The 26,617-nt window shown below is 45.3% G+C and overlaps 1 protein-coding gene across 2 annotated transcripts in view; it reads left to right on the top strand.

Moving 5' to 3' along the window:
- The window catches only part of PTPN11 (protein tyrosine phosphatase non-receptor type 11), a 67,976-nt gene that overhangs the window by 34,745 nt on the left and 6,614 nt on the right, over positions 1-26,617 (top strand). For both annotated transcript variants that reach the window (XM_052654415.1, XM_052654414.1), the window contains exons 7-14: positions 9,457-9,553; positions 11,718-11,797; positions 11,922-12,080; positions 17,370-17,501; positions 20,401-20,555; positions 21,481-21,548; positions 22,017-22,168; positions 26,099-26,211. In XM_052654415.1, coding sequence (XP_052510375.1) covers positions 9,457-9,553; positions 11,718-11,797; positions 11,922-12,080; positions 17,370-17,501; positions 20,401-20,555; positions 21,481-21,548; positions 22,017-22,168; positions 26,099-26,211 — 956 coding nt within the window. The remainder of the gene's footprint in view (positions 1-9,456; positions 9,554-11,717; positions 11,798-11,921; positions 12,081-17,369; positions 17,502-20,400; positions 20,556-21,480; positions 21,549-22,016; positions 22,169-26,098; positions 26,212-26,617) is intronic.

The following is a 26,617-nucleotide window of genomic DNA, read 5'->3' as shown; positions in this document are numbered from 1 at the left end:
GGTGAACAAATAGATACACTTCAGCCCTGCTGTTTATGTCTGCTGTATGCATATTATCTAAGAAGATAGTCCGGGTGAGTCTGTGGCCCTGCAAAGACATGTAGTCCTTTTTGTTTTGTTCTGTTCACTGTAGCCCCAGAATCCAGCAAAGTGCCTGGCACACAGTAGGCACAGCGTATGTTTTTGTGTTTTGTCAAGTGTGAGCTGTTTTCAGTAGCAAGAGACTTGTAGTGGCTTTGGACCCTTTGCTTATATTCAGTAGGGAACAGATCTCTGACGCTTAAAAAGTATGGAGGAATGTTCCAGGCTTTGCTTTGATATGTCCCTCTTTATTCTCATGCACTTTTCATTTGGAGTCCCTGTTGGAGGCTTGGCAAATGCACATTTTAGTCCCTGCAACCTCTCTACAGACTTGCTTAAAACGATGTCATTCAAGATCGCAGTAATGAATTTCAGAAAGATTTCAGTTATGAACTTTCTGACTTTAAAAAAAAAATGCACACAGATAAACCCAGCACACCTTCTTCACTGGGGTTCTGTTTTACAAAGCGCTTTAAAGCTTGTTTTCCTCAGTATTTTGGTTTTTCTTCAAAGCCCATCCTCCTTCCATTATACACAAGCATCTCTTCCCTGTCATGGTCTGAAACTATTCTCCATTTGCATGGGCATTGCAGGCAGTTCGCTGACAGCCACACAGATGTCCTGGATTCTGCCAGCAACTCTGCCAGCCAGCGTGTCTCCGGAAGGAGCTCGTGCCTATCTTCAAACCCACAGTCTGGTTTGATTTCTTTAAAGTGATTACATCCGCTCAGGGGAGCTATAAATTCTCCTTGGAGGTGGTTAGGTTTTTATGGAGACAAGACTTTTAACTGCACCCCAAAGCTGTGCCTCGAATAATGATTCTTGCTGGTGATCTCTAGCAGAAATCTTCCGCTGGGTGACTAAGCAAACCCATGTTGAACAACAGCCCCCAACCAGGGCTCCAACTTCGTGCTTAAAAATGCCCTAGGATGGCAGCCCTGAAGCTGTCATCAGGGTTTTCCATCCAGGCCCGAGCTCCCAGCTGCTGTCTTCTTGCAGGCAGAGCATCACAGTGGCTAAGGGGGTCTATTCCACAAGCTTCATTCTGGAGAAATTCCTTTGTTTCCTTTGAACTCTTTCTCTTTCAGCCTCCCTCCCCTCCAGCTTTTGTTCTGCGCCTCTCCAGTGTCAGGTTTTTCTCTTTAGGAATGTTTTCATTTGCTGGAGCTGCCTGATGTCTTTACAGAGAGTTGAAGAACCTGAGATACTTCCAGGTACTTTCACGTCTCTGCTTAACCTTCCCCTTTGCTTTTGAACACCCTTGGTGCTTTCTACACCTGTGGTTGTCCTCTGTCTTCTCCATCCAGTGGGCCTGTATTGTGGCCTCCATTTCTTCTTAGCCCCTTTCTTCCTTAACTTTGGAATGTGACAGTCCCCAGTATATTGACATAACACTTTTAGAAGACACCAGTGGCTTGCTTGCTTTCTTTTTGGGGGGCTGTGCTTGGTCTTCACTGTGGCACACGGGCTCAGTAGTTGCGGTGCATAGGCTCTCCAGTTGCAACACGCAGGCTTGGTTGCCTTGTAGCACATGGGATCTTAGTTTCCCAGCCAGGGATTGAACCCGTGTCCCCTACATTGGAAGGCAGATTCTTAACCACTGGACCACCAGGGAGGTCCCACCAAAGGTTTTCTTAATTGTGATTTAAAAACAGTCTTTTCTCTGGCCTTTTTTTCCTGTGAGCCAGTCTTGGAACAGCTGTCCAGCCTCTCTTTCCCACCATCTTCTCATTCCTCTGATGGCAGCATGTGCCTGGTTTATTCCCTCCTCCCATCCCGTGTGCCCTTCTTGCTATTCACTGCTCTCTCTTCTCCTGACCAGTTAACTCTGCTGGTTCTCCAAGACATGGCCTGGGCCCTCTGCTCTTCTGGCTTTAAAATTGCTCCTCACTGAGAGCACGTCCATTTTCACCCCAGTCCAATTACACCAAGTGGCTTCCAGGCTCTGGTTTTACCTTTTGATTTGTGCCTTCCACACTTCTTGGCTTTCATGTCTCTTCAGATTCAAGCATCCACAGCCAGACCTACTGTTTCATTTTTGCCTTCAAACCAACTATCCATTTTTACATCTCCATCTCTGGTGCTTGTCCTGTATATTCTCTGACCCTGTATGATGGAATCCTCGGAGCATCCCTTAACGCGTCTTTCTCCTCTTTCTCTGATTGTCATGCACCAGGTCCAGTTGATTTTCCTTTCCTAGTTGTCTTTCTGATTTTAGAGGAAGGAAGGAAGCAAGCCAGCATTTACGGTCTGTTTGGTGCTGTGCTGTGGGCTAAGGAAGTCATCTCATTGTGTCTCCGGATCTTTTGAGGGAGGCAGATCTTGTGTCCCTGGACGCTCTGTGATCAGGGCAACTCCCCAGGACCGCCCAGGCGGGCAGCGGCCGAGACAGGAGTCTCACCCGATGCCAGGGCTGTAGGTGCTCACCGCCCCACAGGACACCAGCTGCTCTTTTACCCTTGACCTCTGCCCTTCCATTCACCCTTCATGCTCATCTGCTCCCAGCATTTCTCCCGTCACTCTTCTGCTTGCAAACCTGCAGTGGCTCCTGATGTCCCACCAGAGATATAGCATTTTCATTCTGAAGATGAAGTACCCGGAAGAAAGGGAGAAAGCTGTCCCCAAGGATGTGGCGGGCAAATAGTTGGCTGTGGTTTGAACTTTCAGAACTTCTGACTCCCAGTCCACTGCACTGTGCTGCTCAGCTGTTGAAGATCTCCTGCCCAGTTCCCAAAGCCCTCCAGCTCCCCACCTGACCTCATTCCCCACCGCTGACAGCATGACTTCCAGACTCTGACCAGTTTCCTTCCCCCCAACTCTGAGGTTACTAGCTCTGGCCTGTTAGCCACCTTTGCTTGCATCCCTGCCTTGCTGGGATGTCTTGTCTTCTTCCTTGCCCTCCTCTGTCTCTGCCTCACCCCTCACCTACCTCAAGCCTCAGCTCCTCCCAGAAACCACCTTCCCTTCACTTTCATGAATCTCACTCCCAAAGTTCTACATCACCTAATCCATTACACACTGAATGGCAGAGTGTTAATGATGGATTTGTCTTGTGCTGTGGGCTGCTATTTCCTGTGTCAGATCCTATTCTCATCTGGGGACTGTGTCTTCTAAATGTGTTTTTCCACTTATTCTTCCCCTTGTTGGAGGAAGGTGATGACTTGACTTACAACATGCACCTGGAAAGGAACCAGATCTTAGGTTGGTTTTGTCTATTCATGGTGCTTTGTAAGTGCTTGTCCATCAGTGCGGACCTACTCTGACCATGAGAGACTCCATCAGCCCTTTCATTTCTCGAGGTTGCCGTGGACTCATTGGGAACTAACCGCTCAGACTCCACCGTGAGGAAGTGGTAAAAGGCCAGGCCACGTAGCATCTGGAAGTGGGGGCTTTCACCCGCTAGTGGTGCCTGGTAACATTGCAGAGTTTGCAGTAAAGAGGACAGAGTGAGAATTCCAGTGTTCCTCTTTGCAGAGGGCAGACACCAAAGGGAAACAGAAATTCATTCAGACAGGGAAGAAGGCCTGCACACGTGGAGCCTGCCCACATGGTTGCCACTGTCTTATTCGTGGCCCCAAATCAGAGAGGCCATCGGCCCAGCAGCCCTTCTCAGCCTTCTCTCTCTCCTTCAGGAGGCCAGCCATGCATAGGTAGCGGGAGAGTTAATAGCAACTTTTACATTTCTGTTTTTCTTTTTTACAATTTATAAAAACTTTCTTTTATTATTGATGTTTTCACACACCCTGAAGTCGAGAAACTAGAATGATGAACCTTCTTTTTCCCAACACTCAGCTTAACACTTAGCAATACTTTGTTATTCTTGTTTCCTCCCCTCCTAGTTTGTTTTTAAAAATAAAGTAACTGCTGGGATTTCCCTGGTGGTGCAGTGGTTAAGAATTCACCTTCCAATGCAGGGGACGCAGGTTTGATCCCTGGTCAGGGAACTGAGATGCCACAGCCCATATGCCGCGAGGAGACTAAGCCTACGCACTGCAGCTAGAGAAGTCTGCGTGCCACAGCTAGAGAGCTCGTGCGCCAGGACTGCTGATCCCGCGTGCTCAAGAGCTCATACTCCACAGCTGGAGAAAGCCTGCACGCCTCAGCAAAGACTCGGTGCAGCCAAAAAATAAGAAGAGGAAGGATTAGAATTTAAAAAATAAAGTAACTGTACAACTTGGTCTGTCCCTAATGGTTTATGGCATTATTCCCCACCCCCCGCCTTAGCAGTTAGTCCCGGTTGCTCAGAGCAGTGAGGACAAGTGGTTCTCAGGCCATGTCCTGGCGCGTGGGGCTGCCTGGCTCTGCCCATCCACTTGTGTGTCTGTCTTTCTTTGATCCTGTTTTTCCACTTGCATTCATGACATTCTGTTCAAGAGCCAGTTCCAGTGGTCTTTAATCAGAGGGCTTTGGAAGTCTGTGAGGGAGTGTTCCGAGGGGTCTCTTTTGATCATCACAGAGACTGAGGATGCTGCTACTGGCTTTTGGGCTGGAGACCGGCAGGGGTCCAGGTGTGGGGAGCATGGATGTTCAACAGCCATACGTGTAAGGGATGGTTCTGCACTGTGAACACCTGTTCTGTCCACACTGGTGGTGCTGCTGGGCACTCCTAATGTATAGTGTGGATCAGGGGATTATCTTTCTCTTCATGGCTTTTATAAAGGCTTAACCATTTGATATAATCCCTTTGTTGATCAGCTTTGGCTCATGTAATCAGGTGACTGTAGCCAGCCTCTGGTCCTTTTGGAGGGTTCATCCTTCGGTGCAAATCTTTGGTTGTATTGCTTGGGAGAATGGGATACTTGCAGCCTGTGCCCAAGCTTTATAGTCTTTTTTGTCGTTGTTGGTTGCACATGGGCTTCTCTCTAGTTTTGTACTATCCTTTTAGCTGCCTGTCCAATGCCTTATCACTGACATCCTGCCTGGCCCAGTGGATAATGGGGACAGAAACAGTGACAGTCAGCTGCAGGTCATTCACAGCTTTTGGTGACCTGGGGGCGGCTTAGAGGGAGTTCATGGAAGATCAACTGGGAAGGGGTTGTAACCTCCTGGGGGCAGGGCTTGGTGACAATGCCTGGTCCACCAGCCTGGTCCCTGGGAGAAAGCACCCCTTAGCAGGCGGTAGCTGATAATCTCGGGTGCAGTCGGGGAGCCTCTGCTGGCAGAGCACAGAAACTCACAACTTCTGAGTTCTTTTTATTTTCAGCCTCACTCTAGGGAATGGCAGCCGTCTACTGTGAGAAATGAATTGTGTTCAGGCAAGTGGGCCCCAGGCATAGTTGAGAACAGGCTGATGGGGTCTGAGGAGGGGGCAGGGCTGGAGTGGGAGACACACGGTTACTCAGTTCTAATCCATGACAGCTGCCAGCCGCTGGCAGTCAGCACCCGGCAAAGCCAGGGACACAGGGCCCCTGGGCCTGTCCTTTCTGGAAGACTCCAGGGCCCAAACTGTCTCAGCTTGTGTTCTGTTTAAACCTACCGCATGGAAGAGACGGTTGGTAACTTAATGCAGGATGAGGGAAGCCAGAGGCTGAGCCGAGTAGATGGTCCAGCCAGCACGTGCTGGGTATTGGTGAGGCTTTCCTCAGCCTGGAAGTCTGAATTATTCTAGCAAAGTGTTTTTGGTGTGTGAGGTGATTTTCGGCGGCCCTATTACAGTAAGATTAAATTAGTGAATGAAGAAGGTTTTCTCTTTTTTTTCTCTTTTACCCTTATCCATTTCTTTGGTCATGGCTTAGGAGAAGGTCTGAGTACAGTTTTAATATGCCTCTTACATCTGCCTCTGGGCTTCCCTGGTGGCTTAGTGGTAGAGAATCTACCTGCCAGTGCAGGAGACGCAGGTTTGATCTCTGGGTCAGGAAGATCCCCTGTAGAAAGAAGTGGCTCCAGTATCCTTGCCTGGAAATCCCGTGAACAGAGGAGCCTGGCAGGCTACAGTCCATGGGTTCACAAAAGAGTCAGACACGACTTAGTGACTGCACAGCAGCAACATCTCTTTCTTAACACTTGCCAGTATACCTTTCTTTTTTTTAAAATAAAGCCTCAGGCATACCAGGGCTTCCCTGGTAGCTCAGCTGGTAAAGAATTGGCCTGCAATGCAGGAGACTCTGGTTCTACGCCTGGGTAGGGAAGATCTGCTGGAGAAGGGATAGGCTACCCACTCCAGTATTCTGGCCTGGAGAGTTCCATAGACAGTAGAGTCGGACACGACTGAGCGACTTTCACTTTCAGGCATGCTATAATATCTAGATAGGATTTGACAATATTTCATTTTTATTATATTCCTTCTTCTGGTTACCTTCTATATGTAGCAAGTGATAGTGGTTTTCTTATGTGCTAGTAATATGCAGTTTTCTTTTGAAATACATCTTCCAAAGGGGAAAAAGTGGAGGTTAGTTTAAGAAAACAACTGATATAATAGGCAGTGTGCCGAGAAGAGACAGCATCTTGAAGATGCTTTCCTTCCTTTGTTTTCATTTATCTTTTTGTTTTTGGCTGTGCTGTGCAGCTTGTGGGATCTTAGTTCTTTGACCAGGGATTGAATCAGCACCCTTGGCAGTGAAAGCTTGGAGTCCTAACTACTGGACTGTCAGGGAATTCCCTTAAATATGCTTTTCAGGTGACTAAAGATTGGGAAATGCTGATCTCATATTTTGCTTCCAGTGGCTTTCCTTTACGTTGAAGGCCAGGTCAACAGTGTCAGCATGGAATGCTGAGTGTGGGGCCTGCAGTTCCTGGCCATCGCCAATGATGGTCTGTGGTTTGTCTGTCTCCCTTCCACCCCCCAACCCCTTCCTGTATTTATTTGTCCATCCAGCAGATACATTTGGAGGGCCTGCTTTGTGCTGGATGCTGAGCTGGTTACAGGAAACAGGGGTGGTCCATGCTCTCTAATAGAAAAGACAGGTTGTAAAGACGTAGCTGTATTCAGTGTGACAGGAGCGCTCACGGAGGGTGGTGCTGCAGATCGTGTGTGGGTATCATGGGACACAGGGAGGTCGTGCTGAGTGGGTCAGGAGAGCTTCCCAGAGGCGGCGGCACTTGGGGTGGGTCCTAATGAATGACCGAAAAGTAACATTCAGAGGTATTCAAGGCAGAGAAAAGGAATTCTAGGCAGAGGCCATGAACAAGAACATGAAGGCCTGAAGAAATACGGTGGGTTCAAGACACTTGGTGTGGCTGCGGTGTAGACAGTGCGCCTTAACTCTTACACCAACTCTGTGGGGTAGGTAATTAGGGTTCACCCTGCTTTATGCCGGAGGACACTGAAGGACAGTCAGGATAGTGACCGGACAGTCAGAAGCTGAGGTTAGAGGCAGGCCTCCATCCACTCAGAGAAGAGAAGGTCTCCTGAGTTGTTTGGAGAAGCATGCGCTTGTCTCGAAGGCAGGGGGAGAAATTGAACGTGATTAAACAGGGAGAGATGGATGAGATTTGCCTTTTCTAGAGCTCGCTCTGGCAGTGTGCCCTCCACAAGTGAAGCGTCACTCGAAGTGTGTTCCATAAGTGAGCATTTGAATGCTTTGCTGTAAAGTTTGTTTTGAATCAAGCCCCTAGTTATTTCCTGGCGTGTAGCTTTTGTTGATGTTGTTTCTCTTCACTTGGTTGATGTTTAAGTGATTGATTCAGTTCATAGGGTTTGAACCTCACCTTACTGTCTAAAAATCAAGATCAAACTTTCTTCCTAACAGCAGTATCAGAGGATATGCCAGCTCCGAGAATGCAGATGGCTCTAATTACTGTATGTGAACTCACTGAGGAATTTTGAGTGACCATTTGATTGTCAGAGTTCTGTGTATGTTGTATTTTATTTCTGTCCAGGTTTCAGCTGGCTAAACATTTTGGTTTTGAGCTGTGTGTCAAGGCTGAATTATTGCATTTTGAAACCTAGAGTCAAATAGCAATTTAAACTCCTGACTTTCATACCTGTCTGTGAAATGCAGATAAATGAAATAGAAATATAATAGGTCCACTGTGTTATGAAATACTGGCTCTGCCTTCCCTTGTAGAGAAATCTCTTAAGGGATCATCATTTTGGCATATATAAATATATTTTTAGTATGTAACACTTTTTTTTTTCTTTTTAGTCTGCCTTTCACTTTCTTGATTAGCCCATTTGTGATTTCCTATTCAAACGAGGCTGGTCTGAAACCATTGGTTCCTTGAAGAGGCACTTTTGGTGATTCTGAAAATGAAGCCTACATCCTTAAAAATGCTTCATTCAGCCTGGCTGGTCCACCTTCCTGTCTGTTTCTACAGCTGGTCTTCCTCTCCACTTCCTTATGTCGTCCCTTCTTCCCTGGGGCCAGCCCTGCTGTGGCTGCCTGCTTTGTTTAGGCTCTTCTTTCCTTGGTTCCGTTCGCCACGTCCTTTCCCTGCAGAAGTGTCCTTCCTGACCACTCGCTTCAGGAGCCTGAGCGTTCTCCTCCTCCGTCTCTATCTGGGGAGACAGAGGGGCGCCCCCTCCCCTCAGAGTGCAGGGGAGCGGGCGTCTGTGCAGACGCAGGCTTGGCTGCCCAGGGCACTGATGTAGGTTTGGGGCACAGGAGGACTGTAAAGCTTTGCTAACAAAGATTGCATGCCCACAGTAAACCACTTTTACTGTCCGCCAGAATCCAGATTAGAGAACTGAGTTTCAGCTTGCTTTGAATTCATCAATGGTTAAAGTAGGCAGATTACAAAGTCCTCAAGAACATGGATCACATCTCCTATTTGGGTACTGTATACCAACGGTCACTGGCTTTCATTCTTAATAACTTACTTTTAAAGGTCTCTCTTTTCAGGGTAGGGGCACACTGGGCGACTTGGGGGATCGGATCTTAGCTCCCTGACCAGGGAGTGAACCCAGGCCCTCAGCAATGAGAGCAAGGAGTCCTAACCTGATAGGAAATTCCCAAAGTTTCTCTTCTCATAAATATTTAGTGTAGAAAATTTAGGCAAAAAATGAGCAAAACAAAATATAATCTTACTGCTGAAAATAAAAAAGCCCCATCCTTTTTTGGTGTACAGACTTCTGCCATTTCTTAGATACATACGTGCACACAGACATAAGGGTTTATGTAACACACTGTTTGGAAAATTTGACCTTCTTTTTAGTTAACACTCTGATTATCTTTCCAAGGCATTAGATATTCTCCTAGGCTGTCTCTTAAATGTCTGTAGAACATCCTTTGTTTGAATGAATGAAAGTGTTTATTTCGGCAGCTCTTTCAGTGTCTCTGCCCCTCTTGATGTAGCATTAAGGTGAGCATTCTTATAGCTGTCGCCCACGACTCTTAAACATTTCCTGGGATAAATCCCTTAAAGCAGAACTGCTCAGTCAGGCTTTTTTGGGGAAGCTTTTGATTCATAATAATATTTACTTTTGTTTCTCTCCAGACACTACAACAACAGGAGTGTAAACTTCTCTATAGCCGGAAAGAGGGTCAGAGGCAAGAAAATAAAAACAAAAATAGATATAAGAACATCCTGCCCTGTAAGTACCAGTCTCCGTAATAGTCACTCTTGGAGGTTTTGATCCCCAGTGTCTCTGTCACTTCTCTGGGGAGGTGGGGCATGTGCTTTTTCAGCAGATCCAAGGCCTTAGCTTCCTTTAATTGTGAGTAGTTTCCAAAGTAGTCAGCTGTGGTGGAGACGGATGGCCTCGTTCATCACGTCCCTGTGATGCTGCTTCTTACAGAGTGAAGTTGTCACTAGGAGGCTTAGAGTGTGGTTGTTTCCTTCTGTTAATTTAGACTGCCCAGGAGAGATCATGTCAAGGCTTGCTCTCTCCCAGGGTCTCACCGTCAGCCTCAGGGGTCCCAGGATTGTGCCCTTGCTCTGCAGTCCCTGGCTCTTGGGTCTGCGTGGGAAAACTGGTACTGGAACCCCCAGAGTCACTACTCTTAGCTCCAGGCTCTAATGCAGGGTCTCCAGAGTGGGCCAGGAAGAAACATTTAGAACTTCTCTTGATTTATATTCTTTATCCAAAAAAAAAAAGGAAGAGAAAGAAAAAAAAATTAAATCTGATATGCAGCTTGATAGCAGAGTGTGTATAATGTATTTAATAAGCTTTGTTTGTATCTATACTTGGATTGGATTGGCCAGAAAGTTTGTTTGGGTTTCCCACATTGTGAGCATACAGAAGAACCCAAATGAACTTTTTGACCCATCCAATATGTATACATTTCAATGTCCAAAAACTTTATTATTAGAGTTTATTGGGGAACGTGATCAGATTGGAGAGCCTTGCTCTAATGTCTCATCGGGTCAGAGCTACTTTGTTATATATTGTAAACCCATCCCGTGTGTGTGTGTGGAGCATAGTCTTCCTCTTTCTGTGTTCATATAGGCACATACATGGTGTATATGAATATCACATCCATATAGATGTGTGTAAGTGAGGATGGGAGACAGTGGAAGCTCTTCTAATATCGAGGAGAGAAAAAGAGGAATTTGCAGGGAATCATTCTGAGCCACAGCATGGTCCTAATGACCTTGGGGAAGCATTATCCTCTCTACATCTTAAGTTTTCATTTCTGCTCAGGAGGTCTGAATGGTGCTCATTAGTAAGATGTGGGCATGTAGGGAAAGATGACGGGAACAGTGGTATGCAGTACTAAAAAGAATATTACTGTCCTTTCCTTCCATAAAAATCCCAAGCAGATGTTTCTTCTGATTAGCATCATTTTCTTTAAAGATGGGCAATCTGAAACAAAAGAACAGTGTTAAGACTTAGGACTTTATTACTAATTCCCAGTGTAAAATGTGTTGCTTGGAAGCACACTCAGATTTTTATATCAGTAATGTACTTTTATACAGAATTTGGTCAGTAGATACTATTGTCAGAATCTTGTTGTCTGGAGACTGTATTTAATTCTACTTCACTTTTAAAAAATCCTTTTTATTACAGAAAGTTTAAAGTATATTTGAAAGTAGACAGTATACACAACCCACACATGCCTAGCACCCAGCTCTACCAATTGTCAGCTCGTCCCCAATCTTGATTCATTTCTATTCTTTTTTTAAATATTTATTCTTATTTATTTTGGCGCGACGGGTATTAGTTGCAGCACATGCGATCTTTAGTTGCTGCATACAACCTCTTAGATGTGGCATGTGGGATCTAGCTCCCTGACCAGGGATTGAACCTGGCCCCCCTGCATTGGGAGCATGGAGTCTTAGCCACTGGACCACCAGGGAGGTCCCAATTTATCTGTATTCTGGTACATGTCTCTTCTTTCCCTGAATTGTTGTGAAGCAAATCTCAGACATAGGTCATTTACCTATACTTTTCCTTTAAAGAAAAAAAAAACAAGAAAGCAAAAAACGTTTTGTTTTGAAATAATTTTAGACTCACAAGAAGTTGCAAAAATACATAGAGGGTTCCCGTGTACCGTTGTTTTCTCCAGCTTCTCCAGATGATAATATCAACAATACACTATTAAAACCAGGGAATTAACATTGCTACCTTATACTCCTTAAGGAAAGCATTTGGGGGCATCATATTCAGATTATCATGTTCGCGTTGGATTTAGTTTTTAATGGCATTTTATCATGAAATGAATAAAACCGGGACTCCCTGAGGATGAGCTGATTTGACTTGACTTGTCCTGAAGGGGTCTGAGTACCACTGTGACCGTGGTCTCTTCTTCTTCCAGTCGATCACACCAGGGTCGTCCTCCATGATGGTGATCCCAATGAGCCCGTTTCGGATTACATCAATGCAAACATTATCATGGTAAACTGCTTTCATGGTGTTTTCTGATTGTATATTGCTAGCCAGTGTTTGTATTTTAAATCCTTCCACATGGCCTGAAAGCAATTTTCGAACATTTGAAGTTGTTTTCTTCCTCAATCTCTAGCCTGAATTTGAAACCAAATGCAACAACTCAAAGCCCAAAAAGAGTTACATTGCCACACAAGGCTGCCTGCAGAACACGGTGAATGACTTCTGGAGGATGGTCTTCCAAGAGAACTCCCGAGTGATTGTCATGACGACAAAAGAAGTGGAGAGAGGAAAGGTATACCGCGTACTATAGTCTCTTGAAGTATTGGACGCGTCAGGTTGATCACATTCAGTTCAGTTCAGTTCAGTTCAGTTGCTCAGTCATGTCCCAATTCTTTGCAACCCCATGAATCGCAGCATGCCAGGCCTCCCTGTCCATCACCAACTCCCGGAGTTCACTCAGACTCATGTCCATCGAGTCAGTGATGCCATCCAGCCATCTCACCCTCTGTCGTCCCCTTCTCCTCCTGCCCCCAGTCCCCCCCAGCATCAGAGTCTTTTCCAGTGAGTCAACTCTTCGCATGACATGGCCAAAGTACTGGAGCTTCAGCTTCAGCATCATTCCTTCCAAAGAAATCCCAGGGCTGATCTCCTTCAGAATGGACTGGTTGGATCTCCTTGCAGTCCAAGGGACTCTTAAGAGTCTTCTCCAACACCACAGTTCAAATGCATCAATTCTTTGGCACTCAGCTTTCTTCACAGTCCAACTCTCACATCCATACATGACCACAGGAAAAACCATAGCCTTGACTAGACGGACCTTAGTCGGCAAAGTAATGTCTCTGCTTTTGAATATACTATCTAGGTTGGTCATAACTTTTCTTCCAAGGAGTAAGTATCTTTTAATTTCATGGTTGCAGTCACCATCTGCAGTGATTTTGGAGCCCCAAAAAATAAAGTCTGACACTTTCCCCATCTATTTCCCATGAAGTGATGGGGCCAGATGCCATGATCTTCGTTTTCTGAATGTTGCGCTTTAAGCCAACTTTTTCACTCTACACTTTCACTTTCATCAAGAAGCTTTTTACTTCCTCTTCACTTTCTGCCATAAGGGTGGTGTCATCTGCACATCTGAGTTTATTGGTATTTCTCCCAGCAATCTTGATTCCAGCTTGTGCTTCTTCCAGCCCAGCGTTTCTCATGATGTACTCTGCATAGAAGTTAAATAAGCAGGGTGACAATATACGGCCTTGACGTATTCCTTTTCCTGTTTGGAACCAGTCTGTTGTTCCATGTCCAGTTCTAACTGTTGCTTCCTGACCTGCACATAGGTTTCTCAAGAGGCAGGTCAGGTGGTCTAGTATTCCCATCTCTTTCAGAACTTTCCATAGTTTATTGTGATAAACACACAGTCAAAGTCTTTGGCATAGTCAATAAAGCAGAAATAGGTGTTTTTCTGGAACTCTCTTGCTTTTTTGATGATCCAGCGGATGTTGGCAATTTGATCTCTGGTTCCTCTGCCTTTTCTAAAACCAGCTTGAACATCTGGAAGCTCATGGTTTACATATTGCTGAAGCCTGGCTTGGAGAATTTTGAGCATTACTTTACTAGCATGTCAGATGAGTGCAATTGTGCAGTAGTTTGAGCATTCTTTGGCATTGCCTTTCTTTGGAATTGGAATGAAAACTGACCTTTTCCAGTCCTGTGGCCACTGCTGAGTTTTCCAAATTTGCTGGCATATTGAGTGCAGCACTTTCACAGCATCATCTTTCAGGATTTGAAATAGCTCCACTGGAATTCCATCACCTCCACTAGCTTTGTTCATAGTGATGCTTTCTAAGGCCCACTTGACTTCACATTCCAGGATGTCTGGCTCTAGGTGAGTGATCACACCATCGTGATTATCTGAGTCGTGAAGATCTTTTTTGTACAGTTCTTCTGTGTATTCTTGCCACCTCTTCTTAATATCTTCTGCTTCTGTTAGGTCCATACTGTTTCTGTCCTTTATCGAGCCCATCTTTGCATGAAATGTTCCCTTGGTATATCTCATTTTCTTGAAGAGATCTGTAGTCCTTCCCATTCTGTTGTTTTCCTCTATTTCTTTGCATTGATCACTGAGGAAGGCTTTCTTATCTCTTCTTGCTATTCTTTGGAACTCTGCATTCAAATGGATTATCTTTCCTTTTCTCCTTTGCTTTTCACTTCTCTTCTTTTCACAGCTATTTGTAAGGCCTCCCCAGACAGCCATTTTGTTTTTTTGCATTTCTTTTCCATGGGGATGGTCTTGATCCTTGTCTCCTGTACAATGTCATGAACCTCCGTCCATAGTTCATCAGGCACTCTATCTATCAGATCTAGGCCCTTAAATCTATTTCTCACTTCCACTGTATAATCATAAGGGATTTGATTTAGGTCATACCTGAATGGTCTATTGGTTTTCCCTACTTTCTTCAATTTGAGTCTGAATTTGGTAATAAGGAGTTCATGATCTGAGCCACAGTCAGCTCCTGGTCTTGTTTCTGCTGACTGTATAGAGCTTCTCCATCTTTGGCTGCAAAGAATATAATCAATCTGATTTCAGTGTTGACCATCCGGTGATGTCCATGTGTAGAGACTTCTCTTGTGTTGTTGGAAGAGGGTGTTTGCTATGACCAGTGCATTTTCTTGGCGAAACTCTATTAGTCTTTGCCCTGCTTCATTCCGTATTCCAAGGCCAAATTTTCCTGTTACTCCAGGTGTTTCTTGACTTCCTACTTTTGCATTCCAGTCCCTTATAATGAAAAGGACATCTTTTTGGGGTGTTAGTTCTAAAAGGTCTTGTAGGTCTTCATAGAACCGTTCAACTTCAGTTTCTTCAGCGTTACTGGTTGGGGCATAGACTTGGATTACTGTGATATTGAATGGTTTGCCTTGGAAACGAACAGAGATCATTCTGTCGTTTTTGAGATTGCATCCAAGTACTGCATTTCAGACTCTTTTGTTGACCGTGATGGCTACTTCATTTCTTCTAAGGGATTCCTGCCCACAGTAGTAGATATAATGGTCATCTGAGTTAAATTCACCCATTCCAGTCCATTTTAGTTCGTTGATTCCTCAAATATCAACGTTCACTCTTGCCATCTTTTGTTTGACCACTTCCAATTTGCCTTGATTCATGGACCTGACATTCCAGGTTCCTATGCAGTATTGCTCTTCACAGCATTGGACCTTGCTTCTATCATGTTATGTTATGTTCTATCATGTTATGATCATGTTAAGAACTGAATAAGCATGCTAAGCTTATTCTAACTGACCCTCTGGAAAAAGGGGAGTGGAGGAAATCTGGTGTAGTTTTCTGCACTGCATGGTCTAGTGTTGTATCCCTAGTTTCCTGGGCAGGGATCAAAACCCAGCTCTCCTCAGTGAAAGCGTGGAGTCTAACCACTGGACCACCAAGGAGTTCCCTTATAAGGTTTTCGTTGTTGTACTGCTAGTTGTTAACACGTCTGAATACCTTTGGGGCTAGGTCTGGTCATGGTGAAAGAAAGGCTTCCTCCAGCAGCTGCCCGCAGTAGCATTAGATGTTCTTGAATTAATGGACAAGTTAAAACATTTTTATGATTTCTGCTTCAGGGGAGGATCACCTGCTCTGAGTGTAGAAAGGAAAACTGAACCCTGCCGGTTGCCTGGTTGCAGTTATAGGAGGCCACCCGTTCTCATTCTCTGGTGCGGTTGGAGGAGGCCGACTTGGGGACTGGGAAGAGAGGGTTCTCGGGTTACTTTAGAGGGATCAGGATTGGCCCCTGTCAGAAGAGCTGCCAGAAGCTCCTAGAACAGACAGACGTTGGGACCAGTCACCCTGCCCCGCTCCTTACCTCCTTCTCCTGGCCTGCGCCTATGTTCCCATTCTCCCTCTTCACTCTGCAGCTGGAGCGGAGGGTGATGTGCTCTTGGTCTCCCCACAAGTCTTTCCAATAACTTGTGTTTGCCTTGGTATCTGCCCCCTGCCGCCAGTGCATAGAAGGAAAACCAGACTCTGGATTCCTGGGCTTTTAATTTAAAAGCTAAAGTATCGGTGCTCACGTTTTAGAAGTTGTTTGCCAAGGTTTACATCAGAGTTTGGGAAACTGGGAGGAGGGCGCAGTCATTCGCAGACGTGTAGAGTCAGCTACAGTGTTAGGAGTTGTGATTTGTGTTCTCTTGGGTGACCAGCAGCCCTCAGAATTGATTGACCAGTGAGAGCATTGCATACATTTAATAGTCAAAGTGTTCATTTGGGGATAATAAAAATTGTATCAAATCTGTCAAAGAGGTATTTGGATCTACAAAATACTGGAGGGAAAGCCAAATTCAGAATAATAAATAAAAGGCCGCATAAAGCATGTCAAGAAAAACAGTAGTGCTATCCATTAATTCTTCTGTTGATCTTTTCTCCTACCATATTTTGTTTCCTTTCGATTAATCATTGACTGGGGGGGTGGTGTCTGCAGCTGTTTCCTGATTTCTTGTTTTTTAACAGTGAATTGCTGTATCTTTCTAATGTACCAGGTAGATTTCTCTTGCTGGTAGTTGTGTCTTGGGGGCTGTGGAAAGTGAGTGCTGTGGGTGACTGCTCCTGGGGAAAAAAGCAAGACACAAAAACATTCTCTGCCCAGGACGCGTCACCAGATCTCTGCAGACTCATGTCTCATTGAACAAAGTATCTTCCTCTTTGGCAGCAAGACTGATTCCCCTAGTGCCATATTTTTCAACCCGAAGCCAGCAGCTATTGCAGGCTCGGCGTTCCCAGGCGCCCGGTTAAGCGAGGGTGACGTGTGCAGCAGGTATCAAGTGGATCTGGATATAGAAAAAGCAGCTGGTTCAAAACTCCATCAGCTGCCTTTCTGTGCTGGAGTTGTTCACACTTGGGTTAGATAAGGCACGGAGGCCTCCTACACGGGCGCGGAAATGAACCAGACAGTCTGGCTCATTGGGTAGCCCATCCACCTCCAGAGCCCCTGCCTGTCTTCCCTGCAGAGTGACTGGCAGATCTCTGGAATTCAGCGCTCAGCGGTTGCTAGTCAGCACCCTGCACACCCCGTAGTCCCCTGCTCTCTGCCCTTTAGTTCTTCTTAAAAAAGATAAGTTCAAGTCCTTTCTTTAAAAATATATTTATTTATTTGGCTCTGCTGGGTCTTGGTTGCGGTATGCAGGATCTTTGGTTGAGGCATGCAAACGGTCAGTTGTGGCACGTGGGATCCAGTTCCATGACCAGGGATCGAACCTGGGTCCCCTGCATTGGGAGCACAGAGTCTTAGCCACTGGATCGTCAGGGAAATCCCTCCTTGGTTCTTTAGAGACAAATAAACAAGCACCGACTCTCCTCAGACCCGTGACTTAGATGAACCACTCTGCTGCACTGGCTTTCTCTTCCCACTTCTCCCTGGTTCTCCCTGCATCTGCTTCTTTAGTTTGAACTCTTCTTTCCTTTCCTTTGAAAATCCAACAGACACCAGGCAGGCCCTTTTCCATGTTAGTAGTCAACACTTGAATGTTGCTCTTCTGCTGGTTGAGTCTTTCATGTCAGAGTTCACAGAGATTAACTCTTTTCTTGGACCCCTTCCAGAGTAAATGTGTCAAATACTGGCCTGACGAGTATGCACTAAAAGAATACGGAGTCATGCGCGTTAGGAACGTCAAGGAAAGTGCCGCTCACGACTATACCTTAAGAGAACTTAAACTCTCGAAGGTTGGACAAGTAAGTATACTGTCGTACTTTAGACAGTCTGGTAACTGCACAGGGGGTGTGCTAATCCAGGGTCGTGCAGTCACTCCTGTCTGCATACCTTCAGGCATTTGTTCACTCACTGAATAACATCCAGTTGTGGACACCCTCTGTGTGCCAGGTACCACCGAGGTACTTGTTTTGTTGTCATTGTGTTAGTCACTCAGTCGTGTCTGACTCTTTGTGACTGTAGCCCGCCAGGCTCCTCCGCCCTTGGAATTCACCAGGCAAGAATACTGGGGTGGGTTGCCATTCCCTTCTCCAGGACATCTTCCTGACCCAGGGATCGAACCCAGGTCTCCTGCGTTGCAGGTAGATTCTTTACCGTCTGAGCCACTTGGGAAGCCGCAGGGTACTGGACTGGTACATGGCAAACCAGATCTGCACGGTCCCTTTCCCCACAGAGCCTAGGGAGGTGGGAGGCTAAGGAGTAAATAACCAACCAAGCTTTCCAGTTGTGCTGGGGCTGTGAACGCCACAGTGTGGTGTGTTAGAGAATGAAATGGAGTAAGCAGGGAGGACCTCTTTCGGGGGGTGCCAGGCAAGCTGAGACCTGAAGGTGGAGCAGCATCTGAGGCTCGGGAGAGGAGAGTTCCAAGCAACAGGAGCAGCAAGTGCAAAGGCCCTGAGGCCTATTTTAGTGCTCATGTTCCATGTGTCAGCTTCTAATTGTACGTAGTTCAGGTTTGTCCCTGGGATGACTATGTTTGTTTTTTTTTTTTTTAACTTTTTATGTTATATTGAAGTATAGACGATCAGCAATGTTGTGATAGTTTCAGGTGGACAGCAAAGGGAGTCACCAATATGTGTACATCTGGGGTGACTAACTTTGCATCCATCGTGATTTGGATTCATCATGATTTCATGGTGAGATAGGCTTACTTATTCAGGGGCCTCTTGGGACACAGAGGTGAACAAAACAGCCTTTGTCCTCAAGGAATTGCAGTCATGTAGCCACGAGAAGCCATGGTACAAGTCCCTATGCCATCTAGCAGACACCCGCTGTCACACCCACCTAAGGTGCTGGGGTTCCTCAGCAGCGGGTGGAGAGAGGGTTGGGGGAGTGCAGATCCGTGATGGAGAGAGTGCACGGAGTCATAGCTGGGCAGCCGGGGCGGGAGGAGGCAGGCGGAGGGCGGAGGAGGGACTGTCCTCTGGTGAGTTTCATGAGGTGGTCTGGGGACCTGAGTGAGCCGGGAGCCTCAGCGGCTGTGGTCCAGGGTGAGATGTCGGAACTTCTGATGTGCCGTTCTGTTGCTGGCAGGGAGAGGGTGGAGGTTCAGTCGATTGCGAGACTGTGTGGGCAAGCTGGAAGAATGTCTCTGTCAAGCAGAAATTAGAGATTTAGAGGACATCAGACAAAGATTTCAGATAGATTTTTCTTCAGCTGTAGTGGTAAACTACCCGTCTTCTCGTTATCAGGTGTTTCTCAGTAGCAGGTGGATTTTTCTTCAGGTTTTTTTTTTTTTTTTGATAAACCATCCATCTTCTTGTTAGCAGAGATTTGGGAGTACCAGGTACAGGGAATGTTGGTGTTTGTGTTTCTGTTTTGCACTTGTGGGTGCAGGTGCTGACACAAGGCCGATCATTTCTCCAGGATTACTGGTCATGGGTTATCTGCTTTTTTGTATAGCATGCTCCATTTTTTTTAAAGTGCTATCAGATGATCTCATTTAAGCCTCCTAATCGCCTGGGAAGGAGGAGTGGGACCAAGACCTCAGTGGCCATTTATATAGGAGGAGGAACAAGGATGCTCAGGGCAGCTGGGTCTCTCTCATTCCCTGTCCTTTCTGTGACCCTGGGAACCCCCTGAGTTTTAGCTCACTGGTAACCTCCAGAAAAATCCTTTTTCATGACTCAGCAAACTAAATGCTCATAATTCCCGAAAAGATCTTGACTGTGGTTCAGATTCCTTGGATGTTCTGAAGGTCACAGGTGGTGGATACTGGTTTGGTTATTCTCTCTCTTTCCTTTTTTCAAAATCCCCTTTAAAAATGTTACTTAGCTTATGTAGTCTCCAGATAATGTAGGAAGAAGACACAGTGACAAATAGTGACCTAATTGGGTGAACCCAGAACACGATGCCTTTTTAGTTTTTTTGGTCTCGGTACCCTTGTTGACCTTTATTAATGTCAGTCCTCAGAAGAGCACCAGCGTGCTGAGCCTCTTCCTTGCTTCGCAGTGGCTTTCCGTTTAACTGGTCTTGTTTAGTCCTCCCAGTGATAATTGTGGTAGAGTGTCTTATGCCCATCCGCACATGAGGGGTTTGAGGCTTAGAGATGTCCAAGGACCACAGTGAGCGTGAATGCTGGGGTTGGGGCCTGAATCCACCCACCTGATTGCAAAGCCTGTCTTACCTGCTCTGCACCAAAATGGAAGTTGAAATAATTATAATAAAAGTGCATGTTGCAGGAGAGGCGGGCCAGGTACAAAAAGACAGAGACGAGCAGATGTCTGGAGGGAATTCCCCTTTCTCAGGTGGTGGGAGGAGAGCCCCCGAGTCCCAGAGGGCTCCGCTGTCTCCCACGTGCAGCTGTGCTCGGAGGAGGGGGAACAGGGACCTCATCTGCCGCTGGCTGACGGGGCAGGCACGAATGCTGGCTGTCGTTTCCTCAAGAACAAACTGCTGTAAGAGACATCTTGTTTCTTTGGACAGAGGCAATGGGTTCCAGCCTCCAGGATTGCTCAGCCAGACCCAGGAGGAGGAGAGATCTGGGGAACTTGTCGGGGGGACCTGTGAACGGAGCGTCGGGAGGCGGTGGTGGCCTGGTCCTCCTGGCTCACGGAGGATCTGGGAAAGATAGGACCCGGACGATGTCTCAACCCCTTGATTTATTTAATTCTTTTCTGGTTTTTCTTGGCTTTACTCCAGGGGAATACGGAGAGAACGGTCTGGCAATACCACTTTCGGACCTGGCCGGACCACGGCGTGCCCAGTGACCCGGGGGGCGTGCTGGACTTTCTGGAGGAGGTTCACCACAAGCAGGAGAGCATTGTGGATGCGGGGCCCGTGGTGGTTCACTGCAGGTGACTGGCCCCTCCACCTCTAGGATGTCACCTGTCCCATCATCTCTCGACGCCCAGGGTGCTTGTTTGTACTTGCCCAGCCCAAGCCACAGCTCTTTAACTGTGGGAAAAATTTAATGCCTGTTTGTGGCATTAAGGGACACTTTGACCCCAAAGTATATTTCTTCTAGATCCTGTGGGACCACCAGGTACTGGGGTGGTTGGGGCAGGGGGTGGTGAACACAGTCCTTATTCTTAAGGCACCCTTAGTCTGGTAATGTTTGATTGGTTTTCTCTGTTCATGCAGTTATTTTAGGATTCATCTCTTTGATTGTGATCCTGTTCTTGTTTTCCATGGAAATATGGTGTATTTTTTTCCCCCTGACAACATACCTATTTATTTCAGAATATTTGGACCGCTCCCTGTTCAGGCTTCTAGAAGCCAGGCCCATGGCCTCCGCACCAGAGTTTGTAGGTGCCAGTTACCAAGTTTAGGCTTCATGATTATACTGGGGAAAGTTGGGTTTCCTAAATCTTTCATATGTTGGGCAAGTAGATGCGTGTGAAACATTATTTATTCAGTTCTATAAAAGCTCCCTTTTATTGAGCCCTTGCTCCATACCAGCATCTGCATCAATTGTTTTTCACCCATTACTGATATTTGATACTCACAATAGCCCATTTCACAGATGATGAAACAGAGGGTCAGAGAGGTTAAGGGATTTGCCTCAGGCACACTGTGCTGGAGAAGCTGGGCTCCAAGTGCAGGATGGACTGAGTCCAAAGCCCTGGGCTCTTTGCTAATATGTTTGCAAATATAAATAGACAATCTTATAAATACTCCCAAGAGCAGACATTGTTTCTGTTAATCTTAATAGCTTGGTTTTGAGTATAAAACCCTCATGAATGACTCCATTGTCCTCGCTCTTCGTCCTTCTGCCCACAGTGCTGGAATTGGCCGGACAGGGACGTTCATTGTGATTGATATTCTTATTGACATCATCAGAGAGAAAGGTAGGTCATTTGGAGGGCAAGAAGCTATGATTCCTGTTTTTAGTTTATGCAAGGAAAGTGCTAGTGAAAATAGCCTGCAGAAGAAAATTGAACGTTAAAGTATTTTCACAAAAATCTAGGCCAGAGACTTCAACTTTCAATATGTTTGCCCAAGAACAGAAGTGATGCTGTTTGAGCTTTTGGCATAAAACACAGCCTAGGAGAGTGGTGGTCTCTGTCCATCTGCTCGCTCTTTGCTGATGGTACAGGGCGGTGTTGTAACCTGCGGGGCTCCTCACCGCTGACCCCTAACCCTATAATCTTCTAGGATCGTTGTTGGTCAGAAGGCCAATGCCGTAGCCCTTGGAACAGGTTCGGTTAAAACACGAACGTGTAAATTTGCTTTATCTCTGCTCAAAGTTGTGCTTTAAACCGCTTCACCTTGTCTCTGCAGTTTCTCCTGATGCTCCGTGGTGCTTTGCTTTGTAGGTGTCGACTGTGACATCGACGTTCCCAAAACCATTCAGATGGTGCGGTCACAGAGGTCAGGGATGGTCCAGACAGAAGCACAGTACCGATTCATCTATATGGCTGTCCAGCATTATATTGAAACACTACAGCGCAGGATTGAAGAAGAGCAGGTACCAAGCCTACACGGCTGACATATAGATTTTTGGTGTTTTTTTCTGGGCAGCTTGGCTTGGATATGCTCTCCTTCTGAGAGAGAATACAGGCTTTGCTAGATAACTATCTTTATCTGAAAAGGAGAAACAAGTTCCCAACCAGGAAGGACCTCTCTGGAAATGAATTATTCCCTACCGCACAACTTGGATTTTTCACTATGGAGTAGCTCAGGGAGGGGCAACAAGCCTGACAGATGGGTTTGGGATTTCCCCAGGTTCACCTGGTAGGCTTAGAACTCCAAGCCTCAAAGTTTCCAGCCTGTTCCAGTTTTGATCCAGGCCTTATTCATCCTGATTCCATCTCTTAAATGAATGCCTTACTCTTCATAGCACATGAGGGTTGGAACCACCAGTGTGGTCAAGTTGGAAACAGAAACATTTCCATTTTTAATAAGCCATACATAATGAACAGTGTGGCACTGGAGGCTCTCCGTTGCAAGCTCTTTATAACACACAAAGCTGAGTTCATGAGGACTGAGGAAACTGCTCTTTTGGGAGCTGTCCTTAGCTCACTGCCCACCCCCAACCCCAGCCCCATCACCGTGCTGCTCACTGGATAGATGTGATGTCTAAACAGTGGTATTTGCCTTCTTTACCCTGTTTATCACCTTCTGGAAAATTCAGCTTCTCAAAAAGGGGACCTACAACCTTACTGAAAGGCTTCTAGCCTAGCAGCGCAGCGGCCATGTTATCAAAGCGTGGTTAGCCCGAGTTAGTTAGTTCAGCAGGTTCTCAGTCCACGCACAAATACTCACTAGGTTGTTTCCTTGTACAAAAACGTCTTCAGAAACAGTGTGGATATAGAAAGGCATGGTCAAATGATTAACAAGCTCTGCTCTGGTTTTGAACTTTACCGCTTTAGGTTGTTGTCTTAATGTAAGTGCTATGAACTTAGAATAGAACTTAGAAGTGTTAATCTCTCAGTCATGTCTGACTCTTTGCAACACCATGGACTGTAGCTCACCAGGCTCCTCCGCCCGTGGAATTCTCAGGGAAGAATACTGGAGCGGGTAGCCATCTCTTCTCCAGGGGATCTTCCCGACCTAAGGATCGAACCCAGGTCTTATGCATTGCAAGCAGATTCTTTACTGTCTGAGCCACCAGGAAGCCTTTAGATGGTTACTGTAGGCTATTTCATATTCACCTTCCCAAATCACACTCCTGATTTGGGCCAGGAGTACTTACTTAAAGCATGAAGTTGCCTCAAAAGAAGGACTTCTAAGAAGTAGAATGTAGTACCACTGGTACAGATGGGAAATTACTTGGGAATATTTTGAAGACCATAAGGTCGTCTTGTTCAGAAAAGCTCTCTATTTCATTCAGAAGCTTTGGTTTTTCTTCTGGTTTTGGAGAATTTAGGGACTTTCCCTCCCAGCTTATCTGGCACTTCACGTCTTCCTATTACTTACTGTATATGGTCCCTCTGACCCTAAATCTGAAGTTGTAATTTGGATTTAGGAACTAGTTAAAACCAAAATACCTTTATTGCTGCCCTTTTGTTGGGGATGAGAGGTAGGGGAGGTAGAATCACTTAAATATTACAGAATGTAGACTATAGAAATTGGATGTCCCCAGTAATGCCATCCCAAGAGTACCGAATGAGTGTGTGTATTCGTCCACTCAGCCAATACTTGTCGGTGCCATTATGTGTCAGCACATTAGCTATTTGGTATATGAACCTTTGGATTTAAAAGAAAAATATGTAGGCTTAGATTGTATTTGTTTTTTAAAATTAGATTTTGTGGGGACTTCCCTGGTGATCCCAGTTGTTAAGACTCCATGCTCCCAACACAAGGGTTACAGCCTTGATTCTCTGGTCAGGGAACTAAGATCCTGCATGCCAGAGTGGGGCAAAAAATAAATTTAAAAAAATCCACTAATAAAAAGAAATAAAGTAGATTTTGTGGTATGTTGTTTCTTTCAGTATACTGTTTGATTCAATGTAGGAACTTGCTACTTGATTTGGGACTAGAGTAAGAAGTACTTTAATTTAGTAGGTTTCAGTGGCAGACTTAAAAATACTACACCCATCTGATTTTTAGATTAAGCAAACGAACAAAACTCATTCAGCATAATTAATTATGCTGAAATCCAGGTATTTCCAAAATTATTAATATGAAGCATTAAGGACCTTTGGGAGTAAAAGACTGTGCTACAGAGGAATAAATGGAAAAAAAGAAAATGACAGTCAGAGGTGGAGAGCAGGGTAAGGGACGAAGAGACACCAAGGCAGCATTGGAAGGAGGAAATGCAAAACAGGTGGGAATCTAGGGGAAATGCAAATGAGCAAGACTGAGAAAATTTTCCAGTCTTTATATACCGATCTCATACTCTGCTATTTACTTGGAAGTTGATTTCTTTTGTTAACTTCCATTTACAGTATTAAAAAGACATTTTTAAAAAATACGCAGAAACAGCGTAATGGAATTCCCTTAGAATGTTCTGCTGCTGGTAAGTCGCTTCAGTTGTGTCTGACTCTGTGCGACCCCATAGACGGCAGCCCACCAGGCTCCCCCGTCCCTGGGATTCTCCAGGCAAGAACACTGGAGTGGGTTGCTATTTCCTTCTCCAATGCATGAAAGTGAAAAGTGAAAGTGAGGTCACTCAGTCGTGTCCGACTTCACGACCCCATGGACTGCAGCCTACCAGGCTCCTCCATCCATGGGATCTTCCAGGCAAGAGTACTGGAATGGGTTGCCATTGCCTTCTCCATAGAATGTTCAGTAAGGTGGTATCATACTATTGTACTGTTTCATTATTTTGCAGGTTGTATTTTTGTACCTAACATTGTGTATGAAATCTGTTTTGGTGTGCACGTATACATACGTACATTTCTTCTTATTTTGTGATATGAGTACATCACATTCCTTTGTTCTCTTGGTGAATGTTGGAAATAGCACATCACTGGACATCCTTATCAGCTCTTCTAGGCTTGTGTGCATGAGCCTCTGAAGAAGAAAATGTTTAAAGTTGTAGTACATACGTGCCTTTTCATCATTACCAGATACTAACTAGTGTTAGCACTATCCGTTCTGACGAATTGTGCATCAAAGTGATGGCATAGTTTACCCTCCCACCAGCAGTGAACGAAAGTCATTGCTGTATGTCAGTATTTGATATGGATACCCTTTGTAATATTTGCTGTGTCTTGAATAATCCTGAAATGAAAGCAGCATTGTATAATGATGAGAACTTTATGGATTAGATTTTTGGAACTGGTGAATTTAGGAGGAAAGAGTGATAAATCATCTAACCAGGAGTCCTACCGAATGCAGTTCATTCTGTATCTGAGATGAGATTGCATTCTACTGATTTTTTTTGCCTTTTTTCCCTCCAGAGTTCATCATTAGGCTGAAAATAAAGTATTAAATGTGCTAGGGTTTTTTCTGGTGTAAGGGTGGGATGGGGACAATGTGATAAAATGTATGATCCTGATAAGATGCTGACATCTTTTGTACCCGTGGGCCATTTCTACTTGGAGTGCATTTATTTCTGGAACTCTCTTCCCACCCGTTTACTTGAAAATCATTAAATGTGTTGCAAGTGAACTATGAAATGATTAGATGCTAATGTGGCAAAGAAAGTGTGAATTCTCTCTTAGCCCAGAAGCAGGTACATTTCATTTAATACGGTAAGTTGTTAATGCATGATTCTCTCTGCTTTTGAGTTGTATGGTTCAAAAGTCCCTTTCACCCATAGGATGAATTTACATGGAGGAGGTGAATTCCCTGGCATTTGGCCAGCATACCAGTATTCAGGGTTCAACTTATCTATATGTCCAGCTCTGTCTTTCTCTCTCCTTTTTCCTTTCCTGTGAAATGCCTTTTTAACTTCTTCATTCCTTCAAAAAAGTCATAGGACTTCATATATGCAACCTTTGCTTTTCAGAAAAGCAAGAGGAAAGGACACGAATACACAAATATTAAGTATTCCCTGATGGACCAGGCAAGTGGAGATCAGAGTCCCCTGCCACCTTGTACCCCAACACCATCCTGTGCAGAGTAAGTAGAAATGAAGGAAATTCTTTTTACCTGAACATAGTCCTTTAGAAAAGCTTAAAAAATGACACATGTTTGCAGCACATGCTTTTCCTTGGTGCACATTATTGTTGCCTGACTAGTTTGTGAGTGTGGCTAGCTAAGCTAAATTGTAATTCACCTAAACTGAAGGCTGCTTGCTACACTGGGTAGGAACCTAGGGGATTATAAATATATCAAGTGCTGTTTCTCCAAGAAGAATTTTATTTTTATTTCAGTGGGGTGGGGGATTGTTGCAGAGGTAGGTAACACCCCTTTTGATGAGTCAGGATTCTTTGCTACATAAAATAATGGTCTAATGGTCCCTGGTGGCTCAGGTGGTAAAGAATCTGCTACAGTGCAGGAGACCCAGGTTTGATCCCTGGGTCGA

This window comes from Budorcas taxicolor, chromosome 17 (assembly GCF_023091745.1).
Source record: "Budorcas taxicolor isolate Tak-1 chromosome 17, Takin1.1, whole genome shotgun sequence".
Taxonomy (NCBI): domain Eukaryota; kingdom Metazoa; phylum Chordata; class Mammalia; order Artiodactyla; family Bovidae; genus Budorcas; species Budorcas taxicolor.
Note: the sequence above shows the minus strand (reverse complement) of the source record. Positions and strands in the feature narration are given on the sequence as shown.